Source organism: Melospiza melodia, chromosome 16 (genome assembly GCF_035770615.1).
Source record: "Melospiza melodia melodia isolate bMelMel2 chromosome 16, bMelMel2.pri, whole genome shotgun sequence".
NCBI classification, from domain to species: Eukaryota; Metazoa; Chordata; class Aves; order Passeriformes; family Passerellidae; genus Melospiza; species Melospiza melodia.
The window spans coordinates 3,957,727-3,972,059 of record NC_086209.1 but is presented as its reverse complement, the minus strand read 5'-3'; the positions used below and the strand labels follow the sequence as shown (position 1 = coordinate 3,972,059).

General features: G+C 44.7%; 1 protein-coding gene across 1 annotated transcript; it reads left to right on the top strand.

Annotated features, from left to right (window-relative positions):
• The first annotated feature begins 1,332 nt into the window (after nucleotides 1-1,332).
• SERTM2 (serine rich and transmembrane domain containing 2) lies at nucleotides 1,333-6,645 on the top strand. Its single transcript, XM_063170342.1, has 2 exons — nucleotides 1,333-1,857; nucleotides 4,809-6,645. The coding sequence occupies exon 2, from the start codon at nucleotides 5,389-5,391 to the stop codon at nucleotides 5,662-5,664; it is 276 nt and encodes a 91-aa protein (XP_063026412.1). The 5' UTR covers nucleotides 1,333-1,857; nucleotides 4,809-5,388; the 3' UTR covers nucleotides 5,665-6,645.
• Nucleotides 6,646-14,333: the final 7,688 nt, after the last annotated feature.

Sequence of the window (14,333 nt, the reverse complement as noted above, 5' to 3'; positions counted from 1 at the left end):
GAACTCAATACATCCCTTTGGATACCCAGAGTTGCTAAGAACCTTGCCAGGGGGCTCAGAGACCCTGGCACACAGCCCAGAGCACCCGGGGATTTGATTTTGACCCTTGGAGCAAGTTGCCAACTTTGAGGACCTGAAAGTCACAGAGGTTTGAATGGTGTAATAGCAAAATGATCACAGGGTGAAAATGAAGATTTTAGGATTTTTGGTATGGGGGTTATGGGGACAAGATGGAGGAACTTGGGCATGTCCAGCCTTCCTTCTTCTTCTTCTTCTCCATTTTCTGCAGTGATGTTGGGACTTTGGGATTGGTTTAGAGTAGAAGGGCACTGTCTAACACAGGTGATGGGTATTGGGAATTAAGTGTAAATATGTTATATGTAGTTTGTAGTATAAAAGGACAACACAGAGTGCTTGTGGCTGCCTTGCTGAGCAGACCTCGGCTGGGCAGAGAGAAAATTTTATAGATAAGAATTAATAAACAACCTCAAGATGGAAAAGTGAAGAGTCCAGACTCGTTCTTCAGCTACAGAGCCGAAGCAGAAACATCCTGCACATCTCAGGGTAGCAATTATCAACAGCAACCCCAGAGCAGTGCATCCCAGACTGGCATCTGTCACAAAACATCCCCACTCTGTCAGCCCAGGAGGGTGAGGAAATGCAGGCTGGGAGGTGTGGCAGTGAGAGGGATCCATGTGCTTTGGGTTCTCACTCAGCCCTGGCTCCTCCTGCCTCATTTCTGTGTCTGTAAATTTGTGCTTCACACATTCATAAATCAGCAAAAATCATTTTTGCCCACAACACTGCAGGGTTGGGGCTGTGCTTATTCTTGCAGTTCCAAACTACTCAGCGGGGTCAGGACCTGTAAACTCAGCACAGCCCTTCCCAAACCACCGACCGGCAGGCACAGGGACAAAAATGCACCAAAACCTGCACGGCCAAAGAGCAACGCTTGAGGACTGTCCTGAGGGCTGGAAGGGGACAGGTGTCCGTGCTCTGGACAGGATGCATACAACAGGGTCTCCTCCCCCTGCAGGGTCGAAGGATGTGGTGTTAAGGTCACGGTCTGTAAGGACTGGAAGGGACAGAAGTAGGCTACTGCGGTAATTAGGACTGATCAGGCGAATAGGGGGGTTAGGAACCCTCACCAGGAGGCACAAAACAAACAAAAAAACCCCAAATTTTGAACTTCCCTAGAAAACGAGAGGAACCCTAAGCTGCTCTCCAGGGTGATGTCTCACTCCTCAACAAGCGGCAGCGCAGCCTTGCGAGCACGAACGGGTTAAACGGAGAGAGAAAGAGTTAAAGCCATAGAGAAGGAGTTAAACCGAGCGAGAAAGAGTTAAAGCGAGCCTCGCACAAACTTTGCAGCGAGCTGAGCTCAGAGCGTCCCTCCCTTCGCTCGGAGCCGGAGCTCGGCTCATCCCCTCCTGGTGCTGCCGAGGGAGGGAGAAAGGCAGGGAGGCTCTGCCCGCATCCATCCCACAGAGCAGCTCAGCCAGAGCAGCTCCCTGGCCCTTGCCCTGCCCCTGCAGGGACCCAGGGGTGCTCTCCATCATCAGCGGTGCCCTCCCTCAATCAGCAGTGCCCATCATCAGCGGTGCCCTCCATCAGCAGAACCACCCTGCCCTGGTGGCATCCCAGGGTCGGGATTTCAGTGCCATCCCTGCCTCGGAGATCCACAGCAGAGGAGGAAAGTGCACTGGGCTGGAGGGCACTGTGCTGGCTCCAGGACAGCAGAGCCTTCTGCACAGACCCCACCGAGGAGATGCTCCCGGGGACACCAACAGCAGCGAGCTCATGGTGTGGAGCAGGGGCTCTGGAGCCTCATCCCAGCCCTGCTGCCAGCTCTGAAAGGTAATTGTGCTTTATTCTCTTCTCTCCCTGTGCACCAGCACGGCCAGCACCCTCACAGGTGTTCAGCATGAGAACAAAATATCTCCTCTGCCACTAAAAGAGGAGACACAATCACCCCCCTACCTCTCTTCTCTCCCCGAGGGAGAAAATGCAAGCCATTGATGGCATTGATAATTTTGATGGGTTTTTTGTGTTTATCAGTGCTGATATTTTTCTGTAAAGGTGACCTGAACAGAGCACACCTGGTGCTGTGTGTTCAACCCCAAACCATCCTGGTGCTGTGTGTTCTGTTCAACCCCAAACCACCCTGTACTCGCCAGCCAGCTGGGTGCACTTGAAGAAGCTACACAGGGAATTGTTCTATTTTGTCCCACTCACCTGTTTGTAAGTTTGGGGACTGTCCTGAGGGCTGGAAGGGAGGAGAGGCCAAGGGGAGCTCAGGGAAGTTGCCTGCACTTTCAGAGGTGCTGTGCTGGCAAGTGGCGCTCACACTGAGCACGGGAGTAGAAGGAAGCAGGTGGGCAAGACAAAAATATTTACTGCAGCTGCAGGGTCAATTTGTACTGCCTGTGTGCAGTGTTTGGGGAAAATCTTTCTTTCTGCTCCCCTGTGACCTCCAAAGGTGCAGAGCAGAGCAATGCAGGTTTCATAAACGCTCCCCAGAGCTGAAGCTCCCCACACCCTGAGAGCTGCAGTGGGAGGCTGCTAATGTCAGTGCCCATGAAGTTTTGGCTGATGAATTTCCTGGCTCAGAGACACACTGTGGGGAAAAAACCCTTCTCCTGTTGTGTATGAAGGCTTCTATTTCCATTGCAGATTTTTATTAAATGAAATGTGTTGGGTCTGGGTTTTTTTAATTCCTGATTAAAAAAAGCCACAAACTGATAAAAAAACCTCCAAGTGTCTGCTTGGAATCAGTCTGCACCCACTGAGCACCAGTGATCAGTCAGAATTGGAGCATTGTTCAGCCAGAGAATGACTGAATCTTGGAAAATGAGATCACAGGGAATGCTCCTGTGTCCATGAACTTGAGGGCTCCTCATGGTCACCAGTGAGATTCTGCCTCCTCTAATCTGAGTCACACACAGCTTTACACACAGAATTATTGTCTACCACTTGTTTTCACATCATGTTGGTCTCTACAGTCATTCAGCTTCTCTTCCTTAGAGGGAAGTGTACAAAATCTGAATCTAATGGTATCCAAAGAGATGTGCTCAATGGGATAATTGGTAGATTGAAAAGCAAAAAATCTTTGGGGTTGCCTGGAGCTATTGAATTATTTCTGGCTCATTTCTGGAGAAGATGCAGTTAATGTTGCAGCTTTCAATAGTCTGAATAGTTGATTGCTCCTGACAAATCTATAGTTGAGCCTAAAAAAAACCCCAAACAGTGTCAGCTCCCCATTCCTAATACTTCTTACTATTAATCTGCTCCTTTTTTCAATAAATACCCAGCTGCGCTTTACTAATCCAGCATCTTGGTTTGTAGTTAATTACTGAACTTCAGACTAATGTCCTTAGCATTCCGCAGTCTAATTTTATGAAGGATATAAAGCAATTAGGCTGTCTGCTCGTTAAGGAGAGAAACCAGCTCTGGCTTTTTCTCTCAGCAGCAGAGCAGATGGGATGGGCAAAGACATGGCTCTGTGCTTCAACTCACACAAGTGTCGGATTCCAGGCTGGTTGCACTTCATTATCAGCAGAGAAATCACATTGTAAGAACAGAATTTAATACAGTTACCTTCACACCCTCTATTCCCCACCTGCTGTGTAACACGAGAATATTCTTCACGGGAGAAGAATTTCCATTTATAGATTCCAAGTGTGAAAATCACAGTTATTGCCCTGTAATTGAGAGCAGAACAGCCTGGCTGCCCTGCCCATACCTCTGCATCAGCACCAAGCCCTCTGCCAGAGTAACTACAGGTTAATACAGAAAATAAATACAGAAAATACAGCTCCAGAAGGGCTGGGTCAGCCCCTGCAAGAACACTGAGCTCAAATGCTTTGGTACTGAAGGAGGAGCTGGGAGGCAAAGTGTACCCAAGCCCCCATGACCCTTCTCCAAAACTCAGCAAATCAGATATTTCCTCATCCCATGAGCCAAAGCAGGTCTTTCTTGCTTGTAGTGAAAGTTTGAGTCCCTGGAAAGTCAAAATGTTTTGCAGCAATTTGTCATTTAGGTGAAATGTGTCAGAGCTTTTATTATATTGACCTCTTGTTTCATTTATTCTGATTATCATAGTATATCACCATGTTAATATTACTCTATTTACCATGTTAATATTACTCTATTTACACCTTGTGTAGGTTTATAGGCAGTGGACATTATAAATTATTGCATCAGTTTGTTCAGTGCTTCCATTTTTGTTTCAGCTAAAACCAAAATTTTGGTCTTATCAGAGCAGACATAATGCTTTTGAATGCACCATTTACAGTGAAATTTCAGAGTTTTCATTTCTGTTTCCAGCTGGAAGAACTGAAACAGCAAAAATGTTAAAATTCCCCCAATTTCTAGTAAATCGTACTGCCAGGAGAGGGAAGTGTCACATCCTGCAGCAGGGGGACAGGTAGGGCTCTGGACAGCTGCCAGGTGCATCCAGCCACAGAAAAAGAGGGTGCTGAGACACAATAAATGAGACACATGGTGAAAAACACTGATTGGATTCATATCTCCCCTTCCTCTCTGACATCTGATTGCACAGCTTGTGCAATAATGTATTACCCTTATATGAATTACCCTTAATAATGTGTTACCAGAGAGGACATCAACCATTAGATTTGCACTGTGTTTTTCTAAAGTTAAATACTCAGTGCTTCTCCTCATCTCAGAGTGCCTCCCAGGAGCATTACAGGGGTTTTCTTATCTGTTTGCTCTAAAGATACCACATCCAGGCTAGGCTATTTTGCTACCTGGTGTCATTTATCTCTCTCACGCTTTTTTCCCTTTAGAAATCTGACTTTTTGACCGTTCCTAATGAGAAACTCGGAACTCCAGACTCCTTAAGCCCTGAATTAGGAGAGAAGAGATCCTCCCAGACGTTTGGCAAAGCAAAAAACAACCTTCCCCAGCTCACCCAAGGATAAACCACCTGCTGTGGGAGAGAGAAGCTGGCAGAAAGCTGATTGCTCAGTCTGTCTGGAAAAACAACACTTGCAAAGACCAAAGCTGTGCCAACCTTCGCAGCTCAGCTTGAGACAAGAACCAAAGCTTTTCACCATCCAGAGGAGGTGACCTACCAAGAGGAGGCCCAAAGTATTTATAGGATGGAATAAAAGCCAGAAGGAAGTGTAAAGCACAAGTGTGATGCTCGTTGTCATTATGACAGCGAGGTGCAAAATGGTCTGCACAGGCCTGTCCCTCAGTTGTGTGAGCAGCAGCCTCAACACCGAGGGGATGGAGCAGCTCCTGCTGAAGCCATCCTGCCATCTGTGCTGAGTTTCCTCTCCTGACCTCCTCTGTGAGCCTGGTGAGGGGAGACAGGAGATCTGAAGGTAAATACAGAAAATGGACCAAAGCTGACAGAGAGCAATGACTGAGATTTATTTCAAGTTCCGCGGGAACCTGACTGGCCGCGTCCACCTTCCAACCCTGGCTACTGAAGTAGACACAACAGCAGACAAATATTCTGGCCTCTATGTGTACGTGGGGCTGTTCCTAACCCTGCTGGCTCTCCTCCTGATCCTGCTCTTCTCCATGCTCCTGCGCCTCAAGCATGTCGTGTCCCCCATCACCTCCCCAGAGAGCACTGAGAACGTGCAGCACTTCACGGACGTGGAAATGCACAGCAGGATCCCCACCACGTAGGGAGCCCACAGCAAAGAGGGCTCTGTGCTTGGGAAAGGTGCTTTTTGTTCAGCAAAGGTGGTGGACAGAAGCTCTGGCTGCCTGCTGAGCCCCACAAGTTCTTGCAAAGCCTCAGCAGCATCTGGAGGGTGTCGCTGGCACCACGGGCAGCATGTGTGCAGCAGCCTCCATAAAATGGACATCACAGAAACCTGCTGCTGTCAGGGAAGGCTCACACCCCCCTAAAAACCTTGCAGAAAATGGGAAAAGCCACATTAATGACAGCCAAAAACCCAGAGAAACATAGCAGAATGTGTCCTGGAGCCTGTGTTTGCTGACCTCTCTCTCTGAACCAACAAAGCTGAAGTGGTGTAAGTGGGAAGAGCCCACAGGGCACACACAGAAATTGTGGGTGGCTTGAAAATTCTCAGGCATTTCTCACATTCAAGAAGGAAAACATTAAATTGTTCTCTTTCACTTGAATGGCAATTAAACAATGGATCTTCACAAATATAGAAATCTTTCATCACCTGCTGGAACTACGTCTTTCTGACATTAGAACCCATTTAGCGAATAGTTGCACACCAGATATCAAAAAGAGACAGAACTTTAAAGAGGAAAGAGAATAAAGCCAAAATTGAAGCAAGGTTTAAAACAAAAAGAAGCAGCAGCAGCAGGAAATGCGATTTAAAAAATTATAAGACACTCTACCTCTTCCTTAGTCCTTCTTTATATTAACTGAGCAGAACGCAAACATTTTATGCTCCCATGCTTTTAGGCTCCCCAGTATCACTCAGTCATTAAAATGCAGTGTAAGCTTTGGGAGCCCAATTGACATTGCTCTCCCAACAGACTCCACTTCATAATAACATCTTCTCTCATATCCATATTGGGTTTTTTTCCTCAAAAGACAGACGAGTTCTTCCAAAGATTTTTCGTTTGTTTTCCTCCAAAGAAAGCTGAGGAGATGCCCAGGCCTGGCACTGCAATAAGGAATTAGTGGGAACACAGACTAACAGGGAACATGCAGATGGAAAATAAACTCACTGAGCACTGAAAGATACGATTGGATTCAAATACCCTGATGAAATCTCACGGGGGAAAGAAATGTTTATTTGGATTTATGGAACAACAATCTGACCCAGTCCTATGAGTGACGTACAGAGGTAGCATTTGCTGCTGTGGATGGAAAAGATGGAACCAAATATGGCAAAGCACTCCTGGGACAGCCACTGCCTCTCACAGAAAAACCTTCAGTGAATTGTTTCAGCCACATCTCTAAAGGGCAGGTATTTCACACAGCTTGTCCACTTTATTACAGTCTAACTCTAGCTCAGCAATAAAATCCCCTGGATGTTTTCCACACATACCTACACTCTTATTTGCCAATTCTCCTCTCTCCAAGGGATTGGACAGTGCAAAGTCCTCACACAAACCCAGTGCAAAATTAGAGAAGACGCTGTCACTTGGACCTGTGATAGTAGCACAAAATTTTTCTTCAAATGCTCTGTGTACAACAGGTTCTTTTGCTTACCTTTGAAGGTCTGGGTGAGCTGTTTGGACTGGGGATACCTGGGCTTTTGCAGATGGTTGGGAGGGAAACAGAATAACAGGTAAACCCCCCCCCAGATACACTGGATCCATTGGCAGGACTAGTGCAACTTCTCACTGATGTATTGAGTACAAAACCATTTAAACATTGCTTCCTTATACTGAATAATTCCTTTTACTTCATTAATCCCTGTGAATCACAGAATCCCAGAATGTTTTGGGTTAGAAAGGAACTTAAAGATCACCTTGTTCCACCTCCTGCCATGGGCAGGGACTCTTTCCACCATCCCAGGCTGCTCCAAGCCCCAATGTCCAGCCTGGCTTGGACAGTGAACCAGAACAGTGATTGTGTGAGGGAATACACAAAAAATTCACTCTAAGCAGTGTCTCTCCATGCCATGCTTGGCTGTGTTTCCCTGGAAAAATGGCAGGATGCAGGTTATCCTCTGTGGAGACAACACCAGGCAGGATCACACCGGATCTGAAGATTGGCTCCTCAACTCTCAGAACTGCACAAGAGCCAAATTTTTTTGTGATGATCAGGATTAAGACAGATGGCTACTGAGTTAGACAATGACATTTAAAATTAACAAAAATCCACACTGCTCAAATTGGTTTGGTATGTGTCATTCATGAGGCAGCTCAGCCCAGGCTCAACATATGACTTGCCCTGGCAAACTTCTCCATTCAAAAGCTACCACTTACCTAGACCCTCTTCTAACTTACTGAATCAGCAACTCAACCACATCAGCTTCCCAGCACAACTATCTGCAGAAAAGCCTTGTATCCAAGAGTCTGCAGGACAGACTCAGCTTTTATTGATATAAAATATCAGACCTACTGATGGAAAATGACAGTATCAAATTCTGAGTGCTCTGACCTCAGCCCAAATGGCCCCTGAGGTACAGGTCAGGACTGAGCTTCTTTCCATCACACTAAGGAATGTTAATTCAGAAGAGTCCCACAACACTTTAAAACTTATTCAGTAAGTATCCTTTAAATAAATGAGTAATCTCTTTATATATCAGATGGTATCTTTGGGCAGACTGGGTATTTTTATAGAGTACTCTTATGGAAGGCTGCCCTATCTTCTCACAGGAAAATGACAAGTTTTCCTTTCCAAAGCTTGATTTCACATAAAGTCTCTGTGTCCCACTTGACACATCTACAGTGGCACCCAGTGTGCCTCATTTGTCTGCAAAATGCCAGTATATTTTAAAACTTTTCCCACTGAGAAATAGAAGAATGCTTTTCCCCTCTTTTCATTATCATTTGCAGTGTCCCAGACCTGAGGGATGTGTCTGGGAATAGAGTGTTTGGGTGTGCTGGTCTGTGCTTGGTGAGTGGCCTCTAGTGGAGTTTGGCATCCTTTGGCCTTCCGAAGTGGTTATTGGAACTTTTGCACAGTTTTGGAGCATCTTTTGGAACTTCTGCTGCATCTTGGAGCACCGCAGGTCTCACAGCCATACCCTCCCCCTCCTGCAGGCTGTTCCCTTCCCTCTTGTCCATGTGCTACAGAAAATGGGTTTTTTTACAAAAATAAAGAGGCACAGTGCTACCAATGCTGTCACTGAGTGCTCTGTATGTCCTCACCTGTGGGTCTGGAGGACCAGCCCACAGAAAGGCTCAGGAGGTCCCGCTATTCCAAACCAACTGGGCAAGAAAACCCCCCACCACTCTGTGTGAGTATTACTTGAATCAACACAGTTTGCCCCCACCCTTACTCCCATCAGACACTGGGAATAAATAGAGTATTGAGTAAATTCCTCACCTCCTCCACGCCCTGCCTGCGGGGGAGGACAGCCACCTGTTGTTGGGAAGGAGCAGAAAACACACCCAAGCATCACCACCAGTGCTCCCAAATCTCGCAGGGTTCTTAGCCTGGGAGCTGTCAGGAGCAGGGTGTGACTCCCCAAACCACACAGCATTAATCATTGAGTAATCTCACCCACGTGGTTTCCATCCACAAGCAGGAATTTTCTGTATTAACAGACCCTTAGGGGTGGATATGTAGAATCTGTTCCTTCTCTATGTCAGAATAAACGTAAATATTTTCGCACCCTGTTGTGTTTGCAGGGTCCCCTGTGGCAGGGAGGAATGATGCATCTGACTCCATGTTCTCAGAAGGCTAATTTATTACTTTATGATACTATATTATGTTAACGAATACTATACTAAACTATACTAAAGAATGCAGAAAGGATACTTACTGAATGTTAAAAAGATAATAATGAAAACTCCTGACTCTTTCCAGAGTTTTGCCAAATGAGTCAAAATAACTCACACCAGAATCCAATAAAACAATCCCCTGTGGGTAAACAATCTCCAAACACATTCCAAAGGAGCAAAACACAGGAGAAGCAAATGAGATAAGAATTGTTTTCCTTTTTCTCTGAGGCTTCTCAGCTTCCCAGGAGAAAAATCCTGGGCGAAGGGATTTTTGCAGAGAATGTGAATGCCACAATACCCTCTTAGAGCTGCAGAGAAAAACTTGATTTTGCAAACAACATAACTCAGCAGAGGTTCAACCCTGATCCTTGATCCTTCCCAAAGGATCTTTTTGGATTTTACTTGAAAAAGAAATTAAAAATGTTCAAAGCCTCAAAATTTTGTGAAGTCACCCATCCATTTAACTGACAGCATTAATGGAAACTTCGATGTATGATTTATCCTGACTAGGAATTGATATTTCCTTACATATCTTTCCCTGGAGTCACTGATGAGTTGACTGCTGAGGAGGGAAGTACAGACAGACAGCTCCAGCTTTAGGGCAGGTTGGGGAGCAGGACACATGCAGACAACTCCTCTGTGATAATGCCACAGATCTGCTTTTGCTACAGGTTGGGCAGCAAGGGAGGTGAAATTGTGGAATGGCTGCACTTTTTTCCAAAGAAATGCATCTTTGTGTTGTGTCTACACTTCAGCTTAATTCTGGTATGGAAAGAAAGTTGGTTCAGTTTATTCATGTGCCTGCAAAAAATGGGAAATGGCATTCATGACTACAAATTCAGATGCAGATATATCTGGAAAGGGGAAATCCCAAACAGTGCTTTGTTGGTGCATGAGCTGTAGACTCAAATGTTGACATTTTAGTAGAAAAATAAAGCTGGAGATGGTGAAGTCTGCTTGATCTTTGCAGTGGGCTCAAAAAAAGGCTACACAGAATGTTAAGGAAAAAAGAGAAATACTTGTGGATCAGGGAAGGTATTTTCAGTTATGGTTCCTGACACAGATTTCACATTTGTTCACAAAAAGGAACTGCATGTTATGCATTCCATCTGCCAAAACCTTACCCCATACAGCCTTCTCAGATCTTCACCTTCCTCAGGCTTTTCCAGAAGGTTGTGAAGTTCCAACAAGGGTAAGAGCAGTCTTCAGCTCCTGGTGTTCACTCATTCATGTGGGGACAAAGATATCAAAATTAAGCCTAAAAAACCCACAGTGATCATTTGGTTTCTTGTACACTTGCTCTCCAGAATGTGATATATGAACATTCCCTCCTCAGCCCTTTCATTATCAAGAATAGTTAAATTGTCATCTAAATTGACTGATGTTAAGAGTGGAAAAATAAACTGGATTTGAATTTTGATGGATTGGATTTTTCACTTCGAATTTCTTCAGCTGAAGGTAAAAAGAATTTGCCCAGCTGTAGTCAAAGTTAAGTTGTGAAAGCAGATCTGGCTGCAAGAGGGAAAGGTCTGTGCAACTCATATGTAATTAATAAATAACCCACTCCTTATACTCCCACCTGCATTTCATGGCTATGTAAACTTGTCAAACAAATGATGAATAATTCAAAATACCTTCTCCTCCCTCCCTTCTCCTCTAGATTTATTAACCCATTTTCAAAGTACAATTTGATCAAGCTAATAGCCACAGACTTCCTAAGCTGACTCTCTCTGCATTAATTCTCTCTGCATGGCCATAGTCCTACTCCCACAGTACCAGCTAATAAAAATCAATTACAAAACAACAAAAGGCACCTGAAAGCCAAATGAGAGCTCAGCAACATTCTTTGATGCTTGAAGTCTGTTCTTCTCTGCAAGCAATAAATTTAGCTTATTTAAGCTGGGCTGTTGTCCTGAAGCCAGTTCCTCTATAAGTCCTCAAACACTTAGCTACTGGATGAAGTTTATTTATGCAGTTTTGGTAAAAACAAAAACAACAAAAACCACCAAAAACCAAAACAAAATAACCAAACAAACAAAACAAAAACCCACACACAAAAACAAAAGAAAAAACCAAAACAATACAAAACAAAATAAGAAAACCAAAAGAGACCCAAACCAACAATGCTGAAGGATCAAGGAGGGCCTGTCTGGGATATTTCTGTGTGATATTTTGCTCACTTGTGTGAGCAAACAACAGGCAGAGAAGCTCTTCCTTGCAGTGCAGGGTTGATTTGGAAGCAAACTGGCCCTGGGCTGCCCTTTGAGCTGTGTGGGCAAGCAAGTTCTGCACTGGGAAACTCTACAGGACAACACCTGAGCTGCATTTGAGTGTTCCACAGGCTTTGGCATCCTCCAGCTTCCCATTCTTCTTCCCATACCAGAATTCTGTCTCACTCACAAGTGAGTGTTTCCAGTTTACTCCTTCTGCCTTAGCAACCCTAATTCAAATTAATTCATGCTCCCAGCAGTTACATGCAGCACTTTTTGTCATGTTACTCCATAATCTTTAGGTAACAAGGACGTGTCCAAGTTGGTGTGGCATGAGCAGCACACAATGCCCCAGGAAGCTCAGATCTGGGCTGGGGTGAGGTTTGCTGCAGTGGACTCAGTGGCAAATCTCACAGCTTGTCACTGCAGAATCAAACTGACGTGGGCTTGCTGTTGTTCACAAATTTTTCATGCTTTCACACCCCGGGAAAGCTCCCAACAGCCCTTTCAGCACTGACTCTGTCAGGATGGGAACACCACAACAGTTTGCACTTCTTGTTGGCACCTCCAGGGGAAGAAATGTGACTTCTTCTTCTTTGTGTCCAACAAAACAGAGGAAAGCAGGAAGCACCCTGAATGCACCTGGTTTGGGCTAATGCTGGGCTGAATTCCCAAGCTGTTTATTCTTTCAGAGCATGACCAGCACTGAAGGGATGGGTAACAGACAACCCCAGCACAGCAGTATTCTCCACGTGCACTTCTGCAAGCTTCTCAGGAAGAAAGAAACCGCTGGGATCAGAGTGCTGAGGCTGCTTTTCCTTTGTTTGCCTTTGCTGGTAAGTATCCATCAATTTACTAGAGATACATCATCGTTCTGCTGACCTGCTTCCCTCCACTCACACTGCTCAGATGAATAATAATTTGTGCAAAGCAATTTAGAAAATAAATGCTGACAGGCTGAGGGTATACTTAGCCTAGGTGAGATTTTGTTCTATTTCTACTTTTTCAATGAATTTTGCTGGATTAGAATTCTAAAAAGGTCTCCAAAAGGAAACTGCTTTTGTGGAAATTCAGTGCTGTCACTATAGGACATGAAACAACACAATGCACACACACTGCTGTTTTTAAGGTGAAAAAAAGGAAGTTTATTTTCTGACTTAAACATTTATAGATTTCTAAAACGGATAGTGGATTGGAGGGTGAAAGTACTACCTCTCCAATGACACTGGACAAACTAAGAGTTTATTAAATTTCTCTTTTTTAATAAAAGAATGCAAAACAATAAGTTCTTTACAGAAAGCGTGTGAGAAAGTTTGTTACAAGAATGTAAACATCAGAAAGTTTAAAAATCTTTAAAAATTAGAGTAACACAGTGCCTTCAAGGCCCATGCTGGACAACAGCAATTACAAAGAGATTGGGAAGAGATTATCATACTTTGAGTAGTGGGATGTCTTGAAGGCCTTTCTCTAGAAAGCTGCCTTCCATATCCATGAGCTCACAGCTCAGACATAAAGCTTGTAAGACAACACCTTTGCATTTGGTGTCACTTCTGTCACTTAAAAGCTCAGATAAGCCTTTCTATCTTATGAATACTGATTAGTTCAGCATTGTTGCCTCTTTTTTTTTTTTTATCCTCCTGAGGAAACTTGAGAACACAGGAATTATTCATACCTCAAGAGCAGGGGACAGAAGAAGATATTTATAATGAAAACTTTGGGTCAGAGTGTCCAGTTCATGCAGGCACACGAGTACCCATGACACAGAGAATATTAATCCATAGAGGAGGTGTGCAAGGCCAAGGAAGGTCTGTTGTGGATGGATGTGTGACTGTAGACTTTCTCCTACTGTTTTACCCATAATCCAGCTGAATCCAAACACAACAGTAAATCACAGGAAGGAATCCCAGCAGAGTGCCAGCAATGTTCATAGAGAGTAAAAATACATGTTAGGATACATCAGACAAAAAGCCCAGACATTTCTCACTTCAGAGCAATGTGCCCTCCCTCTCAGCAGGCAGCAGATGCTGAGAAACCAGAAACAGCCAAACCAAATGCAGGAGTCCAAGCTGCACTGCCAGCCTGGGACTTGGGAATGCAGACAGACCAGGAGTCTGCTTTCTCTAGCTATGCCCTGCTTTGAAAATCTTTTGGGACAAGCAGCCCCTTCCACTGAGGTCAGGTTCAGGAGCTGCTGCTTGGCTGTGCCCCGTTTGCCCCTCCACACATTCCGTGTGCTGCTCCTTCCATTTTCCTTGGCACATCACTGTGACAACCACTCCCAGAAGAACACAGCAAACTGAGAGCAAGGAATTAGCTAGATAAAATCTTTGAATGTAATTTAAAGGTAAAATAAGGAGAAGACAACCAGCTCTCCCTGGACTGCCCCTACATGGTTTGAGTTCAGTGTTATTGAAGCAGGAAGGTCTGAGAATTGCAAGGGCTTGTCTTTCTGGGTGTATAAATTCTCTCAATGGTTTCCTTGAAGGAAAGACAAACGTGACAAACATCCCTACAGCCAGGAAGCCTGAGAGCTGTTGTCACCCCATCCACGTGATTAGATCCAGCTGTACCAGGTTTTCAGTTCCCAAGGTATCATTTTTCAGTAGTAATCATCATTTGGTTTGTTTGGGTTTTTTTTTAGCAGACCGATTTGCAAATAAATGCAGTCTTGCTCTGGGGAAGGCTGTTTATTCTTTCTTGTAAGTGAGTCTGAAAGATCTTTCATTCAGTGTTATGAAGTATGAACATATATTGCTTTCT